At 40.6% G+C, this 23,935-nt stretch overlaps 1 protein-coding gene across 4 annotated transcripts in view; it reads left to right on the top strand.

The window, feature by feature from the left end:
• Window positions 1-1,301: 1,301 nt before the first annotated feature.
• ppip5k2 (diphosphoinositol pentakisphosphate kinase 2) overlaps window positions 1,302-23,935 on the top strand; it is a 72,193-nt gene continuing 49,559 nt past the window's right edge. For all 4 annotated transcript variants that reach the window (XM_042334082.1, XM_042334096.1, XM_042334085.1 and 1 more), the window contains exons 1-12: window positions 1,302-1,364; window positions 9,198-9,606; window positions 10,309-10,504; window positions 12,342-12,432; window positions 13,286-13,371; window positions 14,214-14,368; window positions 15,350-15,451; window positions 16,133-16,294; window positions 17,037-17,158; window positions 18,495-18,596; window positions 22,528-22,614; window positions 22,834-22,909. In XM_042334082.1, the coding sequence (XP_042190016.1) occupies window positions 9,466-9,606; window positions 10,309-10,504; window positions 12,342-12,432; window positions 13,286-13,371; window positions 14,214-14,368; window positions 15,350-15,451; window positions 16,133-16,294; window positions 17,037-17,158; window positions 18,495-18,596; window positions 22,528-22,614; window positions 22,834-22,909 (1,320 nt within the window). In that variant the 5' untranslated portion in view covers window positions 1,302-1,364; window positions 9,198-9,465. The remainder of the gene's footprint in view (window positions 1,365-9,197; window positions 9,607-10,308; window positions 10,505-12,341; window positions 12,433-13,285; window positions 13,372-14,213; window positions 14,369-15,349; window positions 15,452-16,132; window positions 16,295-17,036; window positions 17,159-18,494; window positions 18,597-22,527; window positions 22,615-22,833; window positions 22,910-23,935) is intronic.

Genomic DNA, 23,935 nt, shown 5'->3' with positions numbered 1-23,935 from the left:
CAACAATGAAATTAGTTTCAGGTTCAACAATAAAATTAAACCCATCTAAAACCCTCCAATCTCTTTAGTAATTAAATGCAGGAAGCCTTTTTGTGGATTTGGGTAATTAAGTAGACTCACACTGAGTTTACACGTTGAGTCTATACAGTATATTACAGTATTCATTCTGTGAATTGTTTTGAGAAGCTAATAAAGTGTTATGTAAAATGCAAATTTTACATAACGCTTTTATTTATTCTCATCTACTGTAACTTAATTTCCATCAATCTCTGAATCACTTAACTAGTGATGTACAAAAATGCCCTGAATCAATTTACAAATTGAAATTGATTAGAAATGAACAACAATTACTATTGTTGAGTCAAACCGAATATTACAGACTCTAACATGATCACATATGGTTTACCTTTGTTGTATTGAAGCACATTCCTTGCCACAAACATGACCGTCTCTTTTTATAATCACAACGGATTCCTTCCGCTATATGACCGTTGCTTTTTATATTAACAAAAATCAGTCAGACGGGTGTCAAGACACATGCGGAAACCCATCCAAAACGCGTCCAAACCAAGTTGAGATTTCCACGCATCCCACCTCCACGCAGAAATCCCAGGGATACATTGCTGGAACGGGAAGCGCACTCTCTCCCTGGAGGGACGCATCCTGCTTACCTAATTCCGCAAAGTGTTAGGCGCAGGTTGGCCAGAGCCAAGACTCGGGGGACCCCCTGAGCGTGTGTAACCGGTTTTGGCCGGAGTCTAACCAGCTCAGAGCCACGTAGCTTCGCCACTGATGTTGCCGCGCAGCAAAAGCGTTCCCGCGGCGCGTCGTCAGGACCTCCCTATGGGTTCAGGGCTTTGGTTTGCAGGGTTTCCGGGAGCCGCTTTTCTGCTTCTGTTTGGTTGCCTTCTGGCGGCGAGATTCCCGATGCCCGCGGCTGAGTTGCGCTGGGGTTGGTCGGTTGGATATCTGACGCCCGCAGAAACCCCCCCCACCGCCCCGCCCGGCCCCGGCCCCGGCAACGCGTCTCAATCCGACAGCGCTCCCCGTAATACCAGACACAATCCTCACACTTGATAAGAACGCCTCATCACGTCGTCCAGACGTCTCAGAGCGCTTTGTACAGGGGATATTGTAAAGTGTAGTGACTGCATGTTTCGTGGGCGAAAGGCAACGGCCGCAGAGCGCGCGGCAACGTCCCACGAACAGCCGTCGACTGACGCCCCCCCCCCCCTCACCCCACGTGAGTGAGGCGAAGCCGTTGCCGAGCCAGAGTGAGGCTGAGGGCGGAGCTGGCCGGAGCGGGTCTCGCGAGGCGGCGGTTGGTTGGTTGGTTGGGGGCGAGGGGAGCTCGAGCGAGGCAGGTAAACGGTCAGCGCGCGTGCGGCGCGGGGGTCAGCGGCTGTTACTGGTCAAACACACACACACATATGGTAGACTGTCGTTGCGTCCTCCCATTAAACACCCCCCCACCCTTTTCTCAGCCGCGCGGCGGGGTAGGGGACGGGGAAAGGGGGGGAAAAAAAACCAGCCGACTGCTGGTCTCTTTAACAGCAATGCATGGAGGTGCTCGTCGTGCCTTGACGGCGGTTTAATCGTTGGCGGAAGGGGACCCCCTCCCGCCGTGGAGCCGCCGTTCATGCGCTGAAGGCGGGCGGGCGGGCGGCGATGCTATCGTGCAAACCCCCCCCCCGTCACCGTCACCGCGTGGGGCTTGTGTCTGCCACGGCCTGTTCGGGGGGTGGCAGCTACACGCACTGTGTTGTGAGGTATTATTCGGGGTGGGGGTGGGGGGAGGGAGAGAGGGGGTGGGGGGGGGAGGGAGAGAGTGGGGGGAGGGGGGGGGATGGCATCCTCAGCAGTCGCATGGCGGTGGTCTCAGGACGCCGTTTTGCGTCTGTTGGTCGGCGCTGCTGTGCTCGTGTGCGAATACGATGTGCGGTGAGTGTGTAATTCTGTGTCAGCAGTAAAGGGTTTCACTGGGACCTGACTTCATTCGTGGCTGCAGATGTGCTTCCACCCCCCACACACACACCCCCACACACCCCCTCCCCATTGAAATCAGATCGGTGACACTCCTCCCTTCACTGAAGACCGTAACCATCTTTTCTAAATTTATCCACAAAATATAAAAAGTCCTGGCCTTTTTTTATCCCCTCTCTCTCTCGTTTTTGTTTCGGCGTCTATTTTTGGTGTCGACAAGTAGGGAAAGGGTGGGGGTTAACTTTGACACAAGTAAACCCGGGTAGATTCAGTCGACATCTTTCTCTCCCCCTCTCGTCTCGCTCGGAGTCCCTCTTTATCTCTGGATCTTTCTGAAATTCAAATTTTCTGCCTCTTTCTATGATTGTTTTCCACCCGGCATCGAACTATCCTCGAAAGTAGATAACTGCGATGTCTTTTATGACTACTATCTAATCTGTCGCTTCCTTTCAATATTTTAAATGCCTCAATCAAATCCCCCCCCCCCATGAACTTCTTTTACTCTTGAGGAATATAACCCCAGTCTAATTCAGCCTCGTATCACAGCTATAAGCAAGTCCCTTCAGTTCGTAAGAAATGCGAGACGAAAAAAGACCAAAGTCCGTCTAGTTTGCCTTCCACCTTCCTGGCGGTCGCATGCACCTATGTTCCAAACTACCTATATACTATATCCCATAATGTTATTCCTAAGAAAAAACTATTTAATCTGTGTTTGAAAGAATCAACACTTCCTGCTTCAACCATCTCTCTAGGGAGCCTGTTCCACAGGTTCACTGTTCGCTCACTGAAATAGTGTTTGCGTAGATATGTTCTGAATTTCTTCCCCTTCAACCGCAGGCCGTGTCCTCTGGTTTTGCTGTTCTGGACAAGTTGAAACAGTCTGTCGTGATGTATATTGTTTTGCTCCTTTAGAATCTTAAAGACAGCAATCATGTCGCCTCTCAATCTTCTCTTTTCCAGCGTGAACAAACCCAATATACTTAGTCGCTCCTAATAGTCCAGTCCAGTCAATCATTTTGGTTGCCGTCTTCTGTATCTTCTCGAATTTGTCAATATCCTTTTTTGTACTGTACACAGTTCTCTTAAGTATGAACTCACCAATGACTTATACAGTGGCAGGATTACCCCAGCTCAGGTATTGTTAGTCTTGTGAACCAAGCTAGTACTGTGTATCCTTCTGAAGATTATGTGGCCAAAACTGAACACAATACTCCAAATGAGGTCTAACAAGCATTGTATACGTGGACAAGTATCTCTTTATTTTTTATTTTCCAGCCTAATTGTAATAAGTGAAAGCAACCCATTTGCTTTATTGCTTTACCTTATCATGGACTTATGAACTACAACAAAAGTTTAGTTTCTGATATTTTAGAATCACAAAGTAATTTAGGCTACTATATTTTGAAAATAATATGTTGCGGGCTTGATCATCTGCTTCATTTGAAAAAAGTTCTTGTATTTGATATAGAGTCATTGGTTGTCAAAAAAACGTCTCATCTCGTTGGCTGAACCTCCAGCCACACATCCCCCATCTCCCGCTAACCTCAGGCTCCTACTCAATCTTTGAAAAAAAATTATTTGAGATGTTCTTCCTACATAAAAGGTGTTATAAGTGCAAAATTATTGTTCTAATATTAGTCAATCCTATTTATAATTTTGAAAACTTCTGTCCAATCACTTTGCATTCTTTTTTTTCTAAGGAAAACAAACCCAACTTCCTTTAGCTTTCCTTACAATTTTGATTTTTAAATCTCAGTTGCTTTGACACTCAGAGATAAACACACCACTACAAATCATTTGCAACAACTTTTGCTGAAACAGACCCATCATCAGGTTACTTTACACTAGAATAAATTATGAGCCCCTCATCACAGCATCAAACTGCTTTTTAAATGTGTCCACTTTTCCTGGCAACCTGTTCCAATTGTTGATTTATCCCCCCCCCCCCCCCCGACTAAAGAAAAATTTCCTGGTATCTGACCTGAAATTGCCCTTTACAACTTTAAACCTGTCCCCTCTTGTTCTATTGTCTTGGTGCTTTCTAAAGTATTGATATGGGTTTTCTGTTTCAGTCCCATTTAAAAATGTGTGCACCTCAATGAGATCCCCTTGGAATTGTCTTCTCTCAAGACTGGAATCCTAATTTACTTATCGTTGCTCTGACATTGGAGATCATCTTTGTTGCTGTCCTTTGCACTGCCTCTACAACCCCCTTGTGTTGCAATGACTAACAACACCATTACATTTGTATAACAGAGCTGTATGCAGTACACAAGGAGAAACTACTTCCATTGGCAGGTGGGTCGATAACCCAAGGGCACCGATTTAAAATAGTTGTTAAAAAGAAACCATAGGGGAGGTGAGGAGAAATTTTTTCACACAGCGAGTTGTTCGGATCTGGAATGTATTGCCTGAAAGAGCGATGGATACCGATTTAATAACAACTTTCAAGAGAGAAGTAGATAGATATTTGGGGAGGACACTTTTATAGGGCTGTGGGGAGAGCGCGGGAGAGTGGGATTAATTCTATAGCTCTTTTCAGAGAGCTGGCACAGACACGATGGACTGAATGGCCTCCTTCTGTGCTGTATAATTCTATGATTCTATGTGTGATATGACCAGAATATTATATGATTATGGACCCATATTCAACTGGTTTTGCAATCTAGTATTCTGATCACCATGTTTATTGCTGCCTCACTCTGTTTTGACAAAGTGAGCGATGAATTGACTAATGCCCCACATCTCTTTCAGTTTTCTCCTTGGCACGTTCTAAAGTGAAATGCTTGTTCGGGATACCATGCTTATCCGGAAAATTCTTTGGAAAACTTGATTATGCTTAATGAGGCGTTTGACCCCCTCCATACTTGGAGGTGATATTTAACTTACCCATCCAAATATCATTGGTTATATGGAATCAAAAGTATAGATGCACACATCATCTGTTAGTATATCCTTCTCAGAAATAAACCATCGCACTTTAGTAACCTGAATAGCCTCGATGCACTAAACTGTTGATATTTTTATCCAATTATTGAACTTAACCAAGTGAAGTTATTACCACAAATCCTTTTATGCTAATTCAATTACTATCCCTGGAATTTTTTTTTAATTTGCATTCCTTGGATGCCTACTTTCTAGAGGGTCATACTGTAACTCCAAAAAAAACTGTAAATTATGAGATTAGAAATTGTATAGTTTTATAAAAATATATTTTTATATTTTATATACATCTTTATCTTTACTTCCCATATTCAGTATGGGATATCCATCGATCTGCCTTTTAAGCATCCCTTATAATGTATACTGTATCTGTGCCCTTCTGGATCGTACATTCCTCATTCTCACAGCCTTTTGTGAAGAACAATATTTTGATCTCACTTCAATCTGGTTTAGCTTTAATTTTAAGACTATGCCCTCTTGTTTTGAAAATCTATGGCGCAGAAGAAAGACATTCAACACACAGCCCTTGTGTGTGTTGGCTATTTGAAAAAGTGATCCATACAATCCCATTTACCTGCCTTTCCCCCATGCCATTGCAAGTACTCCTTTCAAGGTATCTAATCAGTTCCTTCTTGAAAGCTAATACGGTTTCTGCCTTGACTACAGCACCTGGATTGGCATTCTCTCACCGTGCTTCTAACTAGCAATTTCGAAGCACGATATATAGTGATCATGTTTACAGAGAGCTGATAAGTCGTAGATATCATCTGTCTTATCCAGAATGATGTAATTAGTGAAATATATTGATTTTATACAATTTTCTCTGTTCCTAAGTATTCATTCTTTCCCTTTTAATCTTCCTAATTAACTTATTTCCATCTGATTTAAAAAAAATCCTTTTAAATGTTTTTAGTATTTTTTTCTTTAATCTTGGTTTCCATTCCCACCTGGTTTTGTTCCCAGGCTGATCTCAGCATATTTATCACAGATGTCGTAAATTCTAGATGCAGATGAGAGTAACTTTGTGCCAAGTATTTCCTGCAACAGAAGGTTGTTTTCACCTAATATCTCAGTAAGGCTGAATACAGTTTTACAACTTAATCCTTTTTTCTATTGCACATAACTATGCCAAAATATTGCATTGTAAAATATTCCTTTTACTTCTCAAATTAGATAATTGAAGAAAATATTTGCATTTGGTATTGTATTCATGAAAAATTTTGGTCCTAAGAATAAATAAATTAGTTAAACTAACTAATTAATAGTTGCAACGTCTTTCCGACTTGAAGGGCACTATTACAAGTGTAATTTGTTGTTGTTGTTAACAATTGAAACAAATCTTATTTTGGCAGAATCCTATAGCCAAATAATATTTGTAAAAGTGTAAAGATACATGTGGGATCACTTGCCTCTTTGGGATCACTGCTTTCAAATATTGTTTAACCCTTCATGGTTATTAGACATACTAACAAAATTAATTTATTGGTCAGTTGAATATCCGATGCACACAGAATCCATCACTGAGTATTCAAACTAGAGCGATAGTATAATAATAATCCTTGCATTTGATATAGTGCTTTTCATGTCTTCTAGACGTCTCAAAGCGCTTCACAGAATAAACTGTAAAGTGAATTGACTGTATATTTATGGGTGAAATTGTGTATGTATGCTGCCTCCACGTAGAAATTTCCCTGTGTCTGAAATGGAATGCACACTTAATTCATAAACCTTGTTTATCACTTACTAATTAATTTCCTGCAAATCCAATGCTTGCTGGTAAGTGCGCATGTGGACACGTCACCCCACATACGCTTACCAACTGTAATGACGAAGTACACATATGTGTTTACTGGCTGCATTGAACTAAGCATGTGCAGTGTAGATTATTGATTACGTCGGATTGTATACGATTTATACAGTTTGCCTGCAACTCGGACTTCGCGTAAATCATATTAAATGTTATGGTCCTTACTGATACGATTTGTGTGAGTTTTCCTGTATGTCATGATTTTTTGGTCAGCATGATGTCTTTAACATCTGCAGAATACTTAAGATTACCCAAATCAAACAGTTTCCTAATTTCTAAAATACTGAGAATTTCTATGCATACCACCAACACATGGAAATTCCAATGTATTTGAATAGACTGCACAGTATCACCCCAGAGGGAAACATCCTATTTAATTCCAGAGTTTTAGGCGGAGCTTGCAAGAGCCAAGGCTTGGAGACACCAGAGGGCGTGTTGGGGTACTGCTGGAGTTTAATCAACTAAAACCATATAGTTTGGCAGATGGAACCATTGAAAGCTCCGTCTGCCAAGCTTTCCTGTTGCTTGTCCTGCTAGGACTACCTACTCATTAGGGCTTTGGCTTGCATTGTTAACAGGAGCAAAGTAGGAAGGCTCAGGAACAACAACAACAACAAGATTCCATTTATTGAGCGCCTTTCACGTCGGGAGGACGTCCCAAGGCGCTGGCCTGTTGAGACCACCACCGTAGAGAGTTGATTTGATTCAACATTAATATATTATATATGAATATCTAAACATTGTTGTGATAGATAAATCCACCGAGGGCAAAATTGATGAGAGAGAATAATCAAGACAGATTATAAAAGGCAGGGAAGCAGAATTAATAAGGATTTTTTTAAAAACTGAATATCACTAATAAATACATGTTGTTTTGGTGAAGGTCGATCGGTAAAAACTATTTTTGTCTAAATTTTAAAAAAATTCTAGTTTTTCTTCCTATTGGCATATGTCTCTCTCCTGCTAATAGGCCATCTTCTTGTTGGGTGCAGTTCCATAGGCGCTGGTTCTTTCTGGTAACCGATCCAAATGGCTATGGTTCACTTGCGAACCTTGGGAGTGCGTATCGATTATAGAGGGCATCACAGCTGAGCCTGACCTCTCCTCAGCTGTTTGCCACACATGCACACACACACACAACCAGCAGAGGAATTCTGACTGACTTTTCTAACCATGGAAAAGCCAGCAAAATATGATGCGTATGCATCCAGAGCCCACAGCAAGGCAGATTTCAGGATGCATGCACCTTTCCAGAACCGACATTGTGGTTTGGGGAGGAGAAAATCGAGTAGATTTTTTCAAAAAAAACATTTTCCCCAGAAAAAAATACCTTAAAATGCCTGCTTTGTGATTTTTTTTTGATTATCCTTGAGAGTTAAGTTAGAAAGGAAAGCTGAAAATATTTTAATTTCTGTGTTCAGCATTTAAAAAAGGAAATTCAATTCGCCCTTTTTTTTCTTGATCCTGATCTAAGATTACTTTCCCTGTCAGCAGCTTGAGGATAGATGTTATGCCCATATGAATTATCTCAGTTATGTAAGGATATTTAATCAGAAATATAGTCGCATACGCGATTTTAAGATATTTAACCTGTTTAATACAGAGGAATGTTATAAGAACAAATTAAATAATATGTAACTTAATAATGATTGCATACAATACTTTGATTGTAATCTGATTAAAGTGAATTGCATATATCCTGTTTTTCTTTAAAAAAAGTAGCCCTCCCTTATAGTTTTAAAACAAAAAACTGAAAAAAATTGATTACGATACTGTACACCATGGAAGCCACTTAGAAATGATTCTGTATGTAAACAACATGATGTGCTGTTTGATAATAATGTATGATATTTCAAACATTTTTAATATTTTATGTTTTATCCTAAAACAATTATGCATGCAAAACCATTTGTTTATTGACTTCAAAAGAATCAATGGAGTTTGTATTGTAAAGAGATTGCATTACTGTTGCCATTTTAGGTGAGGAAGTTATACTATGTAATGAATGACCATGTTTCATGCAGAATTGAACTGTTTTCTACTTTTGTGGAAGGCTATTGCAAGTGTCAGCTATGCACTGCATTCCACTTGTTGAAAATGAACTGAACTTCCCTGAAACAGAGTCATTACTGCTATATATTTTGGTCAAATCCTTAAATCTGTCTTTTCCCTATTTGGCACACTTTATAATGTATGTAAGGCGATTTGACATGTTCATCCTACATGAAAGGTGCTGCATAAGTACAAGTTGATGTTACTGTTACAAATCATTTCTTATTTAGGGTTTATTTAAAAAAATGTAAACCTGTGTCCAATTTTCAGATTTTGACCACACAGATTAAGCTTTACATTGCAATAACAAATGGCATATTTATTGCATTGCAGTTTATGGAAAGTCCAGTTGTTTGACTAGAAATGTATTTACCTGTAATTGAAGTGCAATTTTTAACCTTTCCATTTTTAGAAGGAAGAATGTAACCCCATTGAGTGTTTCCAAGAATAGTTCCTGGACTGGTACGACGAACACTATCTACAATCTTTAAAAATGTGCAAGGATTAAAATATACAGACGTTACGGTAACAAATTGAAGTGCATTTGGCAGCTAATAGTACATCATCAATAAGTGAGATTTTAGAAAGAAGTACTATCCCATTTGATTGCATAATTGTGCAGAAACTTTGTGTGCACTTTGGCTGACACTAAAAGACCAAAAGTGCAGGCCTGAATAGTCATGTCTATTCATCGCCTAAAGAATGATGCTCCCAGGTTCTTCGTTGGATCTCAAGATGGAGAAAGCGATGAACACTTGGATCAAATGAAGATTGAACATTTTTGTTATGAGGAGGATGGCGATGATGATGAATATGATTCTGTGAGTACTGAGTATATATCTGTGGTTTTTAAATTTATGTGTAAATCCAGTGTTTATATGCAGTGTTTGAAACAACTTTAATATTTTTTTTAATTCAGTACTTTAGAGCTGAATAATGAAACTTATATTTTAATAATAATCCTTGTATTTGATATAGAGTCTTATCACATCTTCGAGAGGTCTCAAAGTGCTTCACAGAATATATTGTAAAGTGAATTGACTGGATATTTTGTGGGTGAAACGCGGCAGCCAATTGAACACAACAGTGTCCTACAAACAGTAGTGGATTAAGTGACCAAATTATTATTTTTAGTTATTTTTGATCGGATTACTACCCCTAGAAAAACCATCCACCAATCGACTAATAGCTGGGTTCCTATTTACTGCTAGGTGAAGAGAGGCGTGTGGAGTAAGGAAACTTGCCCAACGTTTTGCCCTGTCGGGAATTGAACCCAGGTCCTCTCGCTTGTGAGGCGAGTGCCCTAACTGCTAAACTACAGGATTCCAAATGAACTGTAAATCTTTGTGTTGATCACCTATTATAATTGTATAATTATATAAATATAATTTGTATTTTCCAGTCCAGCATATTTTTTATTGTGTACTTTTCTATGGTGAAGTTTTTATTTAGTTTTTGGGGGAATGGAATTATGTGGAAACGTTTTGATTGTTTATTTGCATTGTACTTGTTTTGTCCGACAGCCACCAGAAAGGCAGATCGTTGTTGGAATTTGTGCCATGGCCAAGAAATCCAAATCCAAGCCAATGAGTGAGATTCTGAGCCGACTTTGCTTGTTCAAGTACATTACGACTGTGCTATTTGAAGAAGATGTTATATTAAATGAGCCAGTGGAGAAATGGCCACTTTGTGACTGTCTTATATCTTTCCATTCAAAAGGTAGAAGCAATTCAAATTCAAGGTGTTTATAATACTACTTAATCCTTTGAGTGCAGAAGTTAATTTGATTGTTTCCATATGCATTCTGTTATGCATGACATGGGGTCAACTTCCACATGTATGCGGATGATACCCAACTCTATCTCTCTGCCTCCAGCCTTGACACCAAGACCACTGCTGTGCTGACAGAATGTCTGTCAGACATCAAGTCCTGGATGAGAACTAACTTTCTTCAGTTGAACGTCAACAAGACCGAGGCTCTCCTGATTGGCTCCTGTCAGCATCTCCTCACCTCAGGCGCTGACAGTATCACCATCCATGGTGCACACTCCACCTCACTGAGCCAGTCCGGAACCTTGGGGTCTTGTTTGATCCTCAACTACCCTTTCTACCCCACATCTGCGCCATGACCCACTCTGCCTTCCCCCACCTCCTCAACATCGCCCGGCTCTGACACTGACTCACACCGCATGCCGCCAAAACTCTCATACATGCTTTCATTACATCAAGGCTCGACTATGCAAACTCATTGCTTGTCGTCCTCCCCAACTCCTCCCTCCACAGGCTGCAGATCATCCAGAACTCTGTAGCCCGTGTCCTCTCCTGCACTAGGCTCCGTGACCCTATCACCCCCAACCTTGCCCAACTCCACTGGCTTCCCATCACACAGAGGATACAGTTCAAGATCCTGGTCCTCATCTTCAAAGCCCTCCACGGTCTTGCTACCTCTTACCTCTCCGACCTCCTAACACTCTACCATCCAGTTCACTCGCTCTGCTCAGTGGGCTCCGGCCTGCTTTACCGCCCCCCCGCCTTGCTCGCCCCATTATTGGCGGGCGGGCCTTCCGCCACTCTGCACCCACCCTCTGGAACCATCCTGCAGTCCCTCCATCTCGAGCCCGCCCTAGCCATCTTGAAGACCCACCTCAATGACCTCCGCTTCAACTGTGCTTTCAATCTCCCTGCTTCCTTCCCTGCATCCTCCCCCACCCTGACCCCCAGGTCGGGTCCGTAACTCTGTCTGTCCAGCGTCTTGGGACGACCTCCCGAGGTGAAAGGCGATATACAAATGTAATTTTGTTGTTGTTATTGGGTAGCATCATTGCATTTGTTGTAGAGCTTTATCACGTCAAATTGTCTCAAAGTGCTTCACAGTAATGACGGTAAAAATGTAATAAATATGTATTTTTAGATGAATGTGGCAGCCAATTTACATACAACAATGGCCTGAAACCATAAATGAAGTTACAGAATTTGAAGTTTACATTTTCTTTAGAAAAAGTGCCTTGGAGCATTGAGGATTATTTGTATGAATCAAATCTCTTAAGTGTATTTATTAGTATTAATAATAATAGTCCTTGAATTTGGTATAGCGCCTTATCACGTCTTTGAGCTGTCTCAAAGCGCTTTACAGAGTAAACTGTAATGTGGATTGACTGTATATTTTGTGGGCAAAACAGGGCAGTCAACTGTGCACAGCAGTGTCTCACAAACCGTCTGGATTGAGTGATTTTCTTTTCAAATATTTTTTTTTTAAAAAGGATTATTACCCATGGAAAAGCAATCTGCCAATCGATTAATAGCCGGGTTCCTACTTACTGCTAGGTAAACAGAGGCGTGTGGAGTAAGGAAACTTGTCCAATGTTTGGCCCTGCCCGGAAATTGAACCCAGGTCCTCTCGCTTTCAATGCGAGTGCTCTTACCAATAAGTTACAGGAGTCCATATTAGATGTGCATGACAAACAGAATATTTGTGTCTTTTTTCAGTCCTTTAATAACTTTATTTAGTCAAAGTTCAAGTATAAAGTCTTACATGATCATTTTTTTTTCCTTTAAGGATTTCCATTGGACAAAGCAGTTGCTTATGGAAAACTCAGGAAGCCATTTGTTATTAATGATTTGAACATGCAGTATCACATTCAAGACAGGTGAGTTCTCTCAGCAATGAGTTACTGAAGTTAAAGGTTTCTCTTTGTTTAAATAATCTGTAGCTGAAGGGTTTAAAACAATTGAGCACAGAATCAATAAATGTAAGTCAAACATTAGGTTAAATAAAACAATTTTTCTTATTTGCTGACAATGATTATACTGTATTTCCCGCTCCACAACAAAATAAACTTTCATTCACTCGTAACACTTTGAATTAGAACTTATGTTATGAGATTGAGACTAACAGACAAAATTCAAAAAGATATTTGTATAGTTTGTAAAACCTAATATAGTATATTGAAATATTTGAACTCCATGGTCAATGTTTTGCATGTATACAGTAATAATAATAATAATAATAATAATCCTTGCATTTGATACAGCGCTTTTCACGTCGGGAGGACGTCCCAAAGCGCTTCACAGAACACACTGAAGTGAATTGACAGTAAACTCCAAGGGAAAAAGGCTCAGTAACAGGTTATCCATAGTGGTGAATTAGGCATATGTATAAATACATACAGTAAATGCAGCCAGGATATTGACAGCATGATGACTTAAGTGGCAGTGACAAATTAAACTGGACCAAATTATCAGGAGTTCACTGTAGTTTGTTTCTTACTGATTATATAATCTTACCTGGGATAAATGCGGTTGTCTTGCTCATTGTCTACTTCAATATGAGAAATTTTCTAAGAGTTAACTATGTATTATAAAAGTAACATGATATGAAAATTGATAGCCTATCTAATTGCTGTTCTATATAAGTCTTGGCTTACAAAAAATAATCAAATTGTTTAAAAAGTATCTTTAAATGCTTTATTTTATGATGTAACATCTCATTTTTATATACAGGAGAGAAGTTTATCATATTTTGCAGGAGGAAGGAATTGAGCTGCCACGCTATGCAATACTAAACCGTGATCCAGATAAACCTGATGGTACCGATTCTCTAGTTATAAGTTTTATTTGTTAATTCTATTGGTTTCCATAATGGTAACACAAACATACCATGATCTGATTACAATGGGTGCAATTGCAAATATTTGGAATTTGTTAAATACTTTAAAGAAGAGAGAACATTAAGCGGCGTCTCCTTAAGAATTGAGCTGACTCCAGGGTGATGTACTTGGCAACTGAATATCATAATTGTGTCAGATCTCTGTGGCAGTCTCAGTTGGCTGGTTCCTGAGCCAGGCAGATCTGCAGTACTCCAGGACAGTGCTGATAACAGACCAGTCATCCTGGTTCATCGGCCAGGACTTAGAGGGACAAGGGAGCAGGGATTCTTCCCATTTGACTCCTATTAACCCTGCAAGCCCAAGATTTGGGGGTAGGGTGGTGCTAGTTGATAATCAGCGGAAATCTTGCCAGACAGGCTCTAAATGGCAAGCTTTCAGTTTTAGCTGGTTATACTTCAGCAGTACCCAATGCATACTCTTGCATCCCCAGTCCTCGGTTCTTACCAACCTGCGATTAATATTGTCTGGAATTAGGTATGTAGGATACTTCCCTCTAGAGGAGAGAGAGAGTACTTGTTCCATTCCAGACACAGAAATTCAACAGGTGTAGCTGGCATATGTATGTTGAACTTCATCTGGTTTGTATACCCTTAAAGCATAGTGATGGTTTTCCGCAGATATCATACTGCTGGCTGACCAAACAAAATGCAGAAATAAGATGTATTCTAGCTCTTGAGGACTGTTCTCTCTTGTACTTTGTTATTTCTTCATATCAGTAGCCTCCTAATCCTGATCACATCTGGGTGCCTTTCTTTTCTTAGAATGTAATTTAGTGGAAGGTGAAGATCATGTTGAAGTCAATGGAGAAAATTTTCAAAAGCCATTTGTCGAGAAGCCAGTGAGTGCTGAGGACCACAATGTTTATATATATTATCCTACATCTGCTGGAGGAGGGAGCCAAAGACTTTTCCGAAAAGTATGTTTTGCTGTATTAGCTGACAATTACAGCATTGAAAGGGATGTTCTGTAGTATTTTGTTGATAATTATAGCATGCAAAAATGCAGGAAACGATGACTTGAGCTTGTTTTTAAATTGCTATTGATGCCAATATGCAACTTGGCACACACTGTATTTCAGATGCTATTGGTTAAGCCCAACTGATTCAGCATTTGAAACTCATTGGAAGCAACTTTTCTCTGCCCATGAAACTTTGTATATGCAAAGCATTTTATGCTGTCCTAACCCCTTATAAGAGATTATTTTCCCCTATAGATTTAGAATGATTGCTCTGAGTTAGAGAATGCTACAGGAAAGAAAACAATTGGCCTAAATTTTCTTTCAGTGCATTTTGAAATTGTAAATACAATATTTTGTGAAATGCTGCAATCCAGATAATTTACAGAAGTGAGATCTTGCAGTTAACAAAATTAGTTGGGTGGATATTTGAATCCTTTAAAGACTCACATCTTTCAAATTGGCTTCCAATCCCATGCTGTTTCTGGTGTACAGAGGGTGTCATCTACATTTTACCCCTTGGCACTGTCATCATGACTTCACTTCCTCATGTGTTCTGATGATGCTGAACTGTATTTCTGCCTCTAAACCAATTACAAGGCTGTTACTGATGTGTGCTTTTCTGACATCAGGTCTCACCTGAGTCGTAACTCTCTACAATTAATGTAAGCAAGATTCAAGTCACCTTGTTTATTTCTTGCTAGCAGCTATGTGTTTCTGATTCTGATTCTATCAACCTCTCTGAGTGCTGAACTGGTTGGTGCACTACCTTGGTTATTTTGTATGATTCTGACTGAATTGTGTTGCGAAAGTTTCTCTTGCAAAGTTTGAATGTTGAGAACTCTAATGTTTTGCAAAGTTACATTAAACATTATGCACTCAGCTATGCTTTTGAAATCTATAGGCACAAAATAATGGAAATGCTACTGGCTTTCTTTCCAGATTGGCAGCAGAAGCAGTGTCTATTCTCCTGAAAGCAATGTTAGAAAAACTGGTTCTTATATATATGAGGAGTTTATGCCAACGGATGGGACAGATGTAAAGGTACGGAGATTAATTAGACTACTGTAAATCCTATTTTCTGCATATTATGGTGCATGTTCGATTTACAAATATCAAAAGGCTTAAAGCGTTTTAAGTGCACAACAGATTTTTTGATTAATCATCCAAATTTCAGAAGTCTTTGAATGGAGTCCTGTAGCTCAGAGATTAGAGCACTCGCTTTGCAAGATGGACAACTGGGTTCGATTCCCGGCAGGGTGAAATCTTGGACAAGTTTCCTTACTCCACACGCGCCTAATAATAATCCCTCAAAAAAAACAATAATAAATTGGTCATTTCAATCCACGAACGTTTGTGGACCCTGCTGTGCGCAATTGGCTGCCGCATTTCGCCCACAAATATACAGTCAATTTGAGACGTCTGGAAGACGTGAAAAGTGCTATATCAAATGCAAGGATTATTATTACAATAAAAATGCTTGCATTAGGTGAACATAGTGAATTTATTGCCCACATTTTTTGCTGTTTTTATCGAGTAAGATTCAAGAATTTCTTTTAAAAATCTTAGATGTTGCCAGGCAACTTAAACTTAATACACTGTATTGTCATTGTATCTGTCTCAGAGATAAACTGAATTTGAAAGCAGATCATATCATCCTTTTCAATGTACACATCTGTCAGCTGCAACAAAGTTACATAGTTTATTTTTAAATTTGTTGTCAAGGTTTACACAGTGGGGCCAGATTATGCTCATGCAGAGGCTCGCAAATCTCCTGCTCTTGATGGCAAGGTTGAGCGAGACAGTGAAGGAAAAGAAGTTCGGTATCCTGTTATTCTCAATGCCAGAGAGAAGTTAATTGCTTGGAAAGTTTGCCTTGCTTTTAAGGTAGGAGAATAAATTATAAGATTGCAGTTCAATATATTCAATTGTCATCTTTGCCAAGTGCTTGGAATTGTTGTGTTTTCTTTGGCTGTACTAACAATCATCAGCAATGAACCTTTGTTAGGGTTATTCTCGGGAATACGATCAAGGTTCAAAGATGAAGAGCAGTTATATTTTTACTCATTGAATGTGAAATTTAATTATTACTGATTTAGACCAAAAAGTTTACAATGTGGCATAAAATTAAAGTTAATGTTCGTTCCTTATCTAATATTTTGGAGTACAAAATATTAACCTTGGAAATGAGTTGCCATTCTAAAGGTTCTTCTTACTCTCTTCAAATTGGCTCATTAATACATTTTTAAAAATTATGTGGTGTTTTCTTTTGTTTAAAGTTATTGAGGTTCAATTCGGAAAATTATAATACCACCAAAGTAAGAAATGTCATCAGAAGGTGAATGGATTTTTCTTAAGGAGCACTTTCTTATGCTTAGTATTAGGTTTGATGCAAATTTCATATTGATCTCGGACTGTTCTTAAATCAAATGTAAAATCTTTAATTTTGATGGCCAAGACATTGATGCAAATTTTGTTGAATTTGCTAAATACTGTCATCAAACTGTTGATTTTATATTGTAGTACAACCTACAGCTATGATCTTCTCATGACAGTTATTTAAAGAAACTGCATATTTACATTGTTCTGATGGATTGATTCAACTGTATCTGCACTTATTTGTTGACAGCAAACTGTTTGTGGCTTTGACTTGTTGCGTGCCAATGGCCAATCGTATGTGTGTGATGTCAATGGCTTCAGCTTTGTGAAGAATTCTATGAAGTATTATGATGATTGTGCAAAGATTTTGGGGTAAGGTTTGTGTTCATTCCTAGCACTGCTATTGCTTTGAAGAATGATTTAGAAAATTATTACCAATTTTAATTTAGAGTAAGATTGAGCTTGTTGAATCTAAAGCAAAGATTAACAAATTGAATTTAATAATTTCAATATCTATACAGTAAACATCTCAATATAATATGTCTACAGTAATATGCTGGTACCATTGGTATGTCACTTCTGAATGATTTTGTTGGATGATATCTTTGCCAAAAGGGAAGATGAAAAAGATCTAAAGATATTAGTTGACATCACTTCCATGTCATTATCAGTGTGAGGCAGCAATAAATAAAGTAATAAACAAGACTGGGCCAAATATTGCCAAATCAATTGAGTTCAGATCCATCCACAAGTCGCACTCAAACTGTCTACTGCTTTGCTCAGGCTGCATCTCGGATACTGGTTGCAGTCTACCACTTAAGGGAGCTGCCAGGCCCGAAAGGCAGTGCAGAGAAGAGTAATAATATTAATCTTAAATAATCTTTGCATTTAATATAGTGCCTTATCACCTTATTGCGCTTCACGGGATATCCTTTAAGGTGATGTGACTATGTATAATTTGTGGGTGAATACAAGAGCAAAAAGTGCAAGCATTGAACCACAAGTAGCCGTGGACTGAGTGACCAATTTTATTTGGGGATTCTTGGCCAGGACACTGGGATAAGATCACTTTCCTTCTCTTAATAAGGATGATCCCCAGAATTAAAGCAATGTATTATGATCAACAATTAGACAAGTTAGGGCTCTTTTTGAAAATCAGTTTTGAAAAGAGACATATCATGGCAGACCTTATAGACATATCTAAGAATTTAAGTGGAATTCAGAAATCAAACTCGGAATAGATTTTCCAGATAGCAGGTGAAAAGCATACAGTTTTAGGGTTGCAATGGGCAATTTTAGGACAGGCCAGGAAGTATTTCTTTAGCGACTGAAACAGGTTACCAAGAGGGTGGTTGAGGCCAGGAAATCAGATTCATTTAAAATGCAGCTTGATATTGTGATGGAAGTTCTGGAAAGTTGAGATTAAATGGGTTGAAGGACCTTCTGCAGCCGAACTCTTGTTATCAAATGAGAAATTGTATTTCAGAAAGATAAAGGCACTTTGCACATAATGGCCACTAGATGGTGTCTGTGGTAATATTTAAAAAATTCTAAATCATTTTGCACACGTCATATAAACAATGTGTTGGCTGGTTAATGCTATATTGCAAATGCATCACTTAACACAGTGTGTTCTGTATGCTAAATCGTCCACTATATTTCTCAGATTTTTTGGTTCTTTTTATATAAATGCTTTTTTCTTTTACAGAAATCTTATTATGCGAGAGTTAGCTCCACAGTTTCAAATTCCATGGTCTGTTCCCACAGAAGCTGAAGACATTCCTATTGTACCTACCACATCTGGCACAATGTAAGTCAGTTACAGATGGGTAATATACAAAGCAACAATGATTAGTAGTCATGGATTAAATGAAGTATTACATTTAACAAATTACATTTATATAGCGCCCTTTCACTTCAAGAGCACGTCCCAAGGCGCTGGACAGTCGGATCTGCACCCAAGCTGGTGGTTGGGATCAGGAGGGGTGGATGATCTGCAGCCTGTGGAGGGAGGAGTTGGGGAGGCCGACAAGCAGGGAGTTTGCGTAGTCGAGCCTGGATATGATGAATATGTGGATTAGGGTCTCGGATGCCTGGGGCAAAAGACAGTGGCGGAGCGGGTCATGGCACGGATGTGGGGATGAAGGATACTTGAGGGTCGAACAGGATGCTGAGGTTCCGTATTGGTTCCGTGAGGTGTAGAGTGCATCCATGAAGGGTGATGCTGTCAGCGCCCGAAGTATGGAGGCGCTGACGGGAGCCTCGTTCTTGTTGACATTCAACTGGAGGAAGTTTGTGTGTCATCTGCATGTCCGACAAGCAGTCTGTGAGGGCAGCAGTGGTCCTGGAGTCGAGGGTGGAGACGAAGAGATAGAGTTGGCTATCATCCGCACACATGTGGAAGTTTACCCCATGTCTATGGGTGATATCATCAACAACAACTTAATAATAATAATAATCCTTGCATTTGATATAGCGCTTTTCACGTCTTCTTGAAGTCTCAAAGCGCTTCACAGAATAGACTGTAAAGTGAATTGACCGTATAACTTGCACTTACATAGCGCCCTCCACACAGGGCAACGTCTCAGAGTGCTTAACAGATGCGGAGCCTGACTCCGAGCTGGGGGTGGGGGCGGGGAGGTAGGTGAAGAGGCGGTGGGGTGGAAGCATGATTGAAAAGGAAGGTTTTCAGGCGGAATTTGAAAAAGGACAGCGCAGGCGAAGCGGAGGGATTGAGAGGGAGTGTTCCAGAGCTTTGGGGCGTAGTGGCTGAAAGCGCGACCTCAAATGGTGGGGTGGAGATTGGAAGGAACAAGCAAAAGGCTGGTGTCAGTCGAGCGTAGGCTAGGTGGTGAATTGGAGAGTGAGGGGAGGTCAGAGAGGTAGGGAGGTGCCAGGGAGTGAATGGATTTGAACACAAGTGTGAGGATCTTGTAGTTGATCCGTTCGGTAATGAGGAGCCAGTGGAGCCTGGCCAGAACTGGTGTGCTGGGGGTACAGAATTTGGTCCGGTTAAGTATGCGGACAGCAGAGTTCTAGTGGAGCTGGGGAGTGAAGAGTGAGTTGGAATAATTCAAGAGGGAGGTGACAAACTCGCACACAAGGATTTCAGCTGCATTTGGGGTAAGGTACAGTCGGAGGCGGGCAATGTGGCAGAGGTGAAGGAAGGCGGTCCTGGTCAGGGACCGGACGTGGGGGAGGAAGCACAGTTGGGGGTCGAACTGGATGGCTAGGTTGCGCACTGGTTCGGTGAGTCTGAAGGAGAACCCAGGGAGGCAGAGGGGTTCAGATTGGCAGGAGTGAAGACATTGACAGGAGTCGAGTATGGCTTCCGTCTTGTCCACATTCAGCTGCAGGAACTTTGCGCTCATCCAGGCCCTGATGTCTGCCAGACAAGCTACTAGAACATCGGTATACATGGAGTCAATGCTGGAGGAGACAAAGTAGATTTGTGTGTCATGTCTGTGAATGACATTACAGGATCATATAAATGAGAAAAGAAAACGGTCAAGGATGGAGCCCTAGGTACCCCGCAAGTGACTGGGTGGGAGCGGGAGGAGAAACCATTTGCCAAGATGCAGTGAAGGCAGTTGGTTAAGTAGAACCCAAACCATGTGAGTGCGGTCCCACTAAGGTGGATGAGAGGAGAAGTGGTAGAGGAGGATGGCTGGTAGACTGTGTCGAATGCAGCAGAGAGATCCAGGAGGACGACAATAACAACAATAACTTGCACATATATAGGGCCCTCCACGCAGGGTAGTGTCTCAGAGCGCTTAACAGTGGCAGAGCCTGACTCCAAGCCAGGGGGAGGTGGCTGTAAGCACGGTTGAAGAGTTTTCAGGCGGGACTTGAAAGAGGGGCAAGGCAGAGGGATTGAGGGAGAGTGTTCCAGAGTCTTGGGACGTAGTGGCTGAAAGCATGACCTCCAATTGTGGGGTGGAGGATGTGAGGGCCGAGCAGGAGGTCATTGCCAGTCAAGTGGTGGATTGGGGAGTGAGGAGGTCAGAGGTAGGGAGGTATCAGAGTGAATGGATTTGAACATGAGAGAGGATCTTGAAGTCAATCCATTTGGTGATGGGGAGTCAGTGGAAACTAGCCAGAACTGGTGAGATGTGGGTACAGAGTATGGTCTGGGTCAGTATGTGGGCGGCAGAGTTTTGAATGAGCTGGATCTTGTGAATGGTGGAGCTGAGGAGACTGGCGAGGAGTGCTTTGGAGTAATCTAAACGGGAAGTGACAAACGCTTCTTCCAGGGGTGGAAAAAAATGGTGGTGGGCTTGGAAGAGGGGAGGGGATGCAGGAGGAGAGAGAGATGAGGAAATGGTCCGAGGTGGCCTTGTCCATGATGAACAGGTCGGAAATGTCAAGGCCATGTGTGATGATGAGATCGAGGGGGTGGCCATGGTTATGGGTCAGCAAATTCATGTGGAGGGTGAGGTTTAGGGAGGTGAGAAGGGCAGTGAAATTCAAGGAGGAGGTGCAATGGGAGTTAAGATGGAGATTGAAATCACCCATGATGAGCAGAGGGACAGGCATGAGAGGAGAGAGGAGGTTTAGGGGGTTTGGTAAATTAGGAGAATTTTGAGGGAGCGAGAGGAGGGATGGTAGAGGGTGAGGTGCTCAAAGGAAGAAAAACAGCCAGAGGGAAAGGGAGATAGATCAGCGGAAGCTTGGGATATGAGGGCCACACCACCGTCACTTTGGTTGGGGCGGGTGGGGGTGAGAGGGAGCAGGTCAGGGCGGCAGCCAAAACATACACGTAGAGACTGGGAGCTTGCAATCAGTGGAGCAGCATTAGCCCGCGGGCTGTGGGAGAGGGGGGATGGCGATCATGGCTTAGGTGCCAGAGACGAGGAGGGAAAGGAGGGAGGACAAGGTAGCAGAAGGATAGCAAAATTTACACTACAAATGTAGGCAAATCTATAAATGTAGATTTGTTGTTGTTGAGTTACAACCACTTGGCATGGTACTAGAAGTTGAAAAATAGCCATAGACTTCCCTTTGCTCATTATATAGCAGTGGAACAAAAGGAGTCAGACATCCTAATAGATGATAATAATAATAATCCTTGCATTTGATATAGCTTTTTATCACTTTGTCTAAACGTCCCAAAGGTACTGCACAGGTATTTTACTTTTAAGTAAAATGGCTTTGTAATTTGTAGGCCAATTTATGCACACCAGTGTCCCACAAATAGCCATGTAATGAGTGACCAATTTTATTTGTGGGATTGTTGGCTATTGGATCTTTAATGTCTACTAAAACAGACAGATGGGACCTCAGTTTAACATCTTGTCGAAGGATGGTACATCCAGCAATACAACACACCCACAGCACTCCATTTGAGTGTCAGCCTAGTTTAAAATCTCAATGTGGGGCTTGAATCCACATCCTGCACAGAAGCGAAAGTGTTACCAACTGGGCCATTCTGGCGCTCCATTTCAGGGTATGGGGAAAATATGTACAATAAAGAGGGCTGTTATTGAGTGTATTCGTTTACTTGCCCAAAGCACCCAAACAAACTAGCCTTATTTTAGCAGTCATTCAAGCAGAATGGTACTACTTCCTAGAACCTAAGTAATAATAATAATAAATAACAGTAATCCTTGCATTTGATACAGCGCATTTCACGTTAAGACGTCTCAAAGTGCTTCATAGGATATTCTGAAAAGTGTAGTGAGTGTATTTTGGGGTTTGAAAACCTGCATGCTCAGTTTCTGATTTTCTGTGTTGCTGAGTAGGATGGAGCTTCGATGCGTTATAGCAGTTATAAGACATGGGGATCGTACTCCAAAGCAAAAAATGAAAATGGAAGTAAGGCATCAGAGGTAAGACACTCTTTATACCCATTAAGAAGTAGTAAGTTTTTAATATTTTTACGTATATGTCATTTGAGCTTTTTCAGTAGATTTGTTTTTATATTGCATATCTGTTAAAGTATTGAATCATGTGGTTGTCATTTTCACTGCAGTTCAAAATATGTATGTATTGTAATTGTATGTTATAATGTACAATTTTAATGTTGTTTCCCACTTTGAATCTGTTAGGTTTTTTGACCTCTTTGAAAAATATAATGGATACAAAGAAGGAAAAATAAAGCTAAAGAAGCCAAAGCAATTACAGGCAAGATCATGCTTTATTAGAGCTTCCTGAAGGTGATGCATCACCATTTCACAGGTCTCAGAGACCCATAATTATGCAGTGTGATTTGTAGTCCTTTGAGTTAAATACTGTAACAGATCGGAAATAACAACTTGCATTTATATAGCACCACTCACGCATTTGAGTGTCAGCATGAAGGGATTTGAAAATGAATGTGAAGATGTTAAAAATGATACAATCAGCAACATGGAGTCAGTGGAGTCTGGCTAGAATTGATGTGATGGGTGCGATTGAAGTTAGTGTGGGTGAGTATGAGGGCAGCAGAGTTTTGGATCAGCTGGATCCAAAATATCATAAGCTTGGATGTCCTTCAAAAAAAAATAATTTGGTTACTCAATCCACAACTGTTTGTGGGACACTGCTGTGCACAATTGGCTCCCGCGTTTCACGCACAAATATACAGTCAATTCACTTTATGATAATAATAATCCTTGCATTTCATATAGCGCTTTTCACGTCTTTGAGATGTCTCAAAGCGCTTCACAGAATATACTGTAAAATGAATTGACTGTGTATTAACAGTTGTGGATTGAAGTGACCAATTTATTTTGTTTTATATTTTTATATTCTGTGAAGCACTTTGAGATGTCTAGACGATGTGAAAAGCACTATATCAAATGCAAGGATTATTGTTGTTATTTATTATATGTTAGATAAGTTAATTGGGTTCAGTTGGAGAGAGTTTCAATGGTTCTGGAAAACAAGATTATTTGATGCATTTATGTATAGAAAAAGGGGAATGTAGTTCAGTTCAATAAGTTCAACTTTAATTAATGTGTACGCAAACTCTGATACCAATGCAACAATCATAACCTTTGCTAACGATACCAAACTATGTGGGCAGACAGCTAAAATAACCAGCATTCAAGGCAGTTTTCACCAATTAAGCAAATATAGTACACATTTTTTAACCCTTTTTACATTGGGAGAATGTCGCAAAGGGCTGGATAGTTCAGGGTTTTTACCCGAACTGGAGATGGAGCCTGA

The sequence above is a fragment of the Callorhinchus milii genome, unplaced genomic scaffold (genome assembly GCF_018977255.1).
Source record: "Callorhinchus milii isolate IMCB2004 unplaced genomic scaffold, IMCB_Cmil_1.0 Scaffold1, whole genome shotgun sequence".
NCBI classification, from domain to species: Eukaryota; Metazoa; Chordata; class Chondrichthyes; order Chimaeriformes; family Callorhinchidae; genus Callorhinchus; species Callorhinchus milii.
Note: the sequence above shows the minus strand (reverse complement) of the source record. Positions and strands in the feature narration are given on the sequence as shown.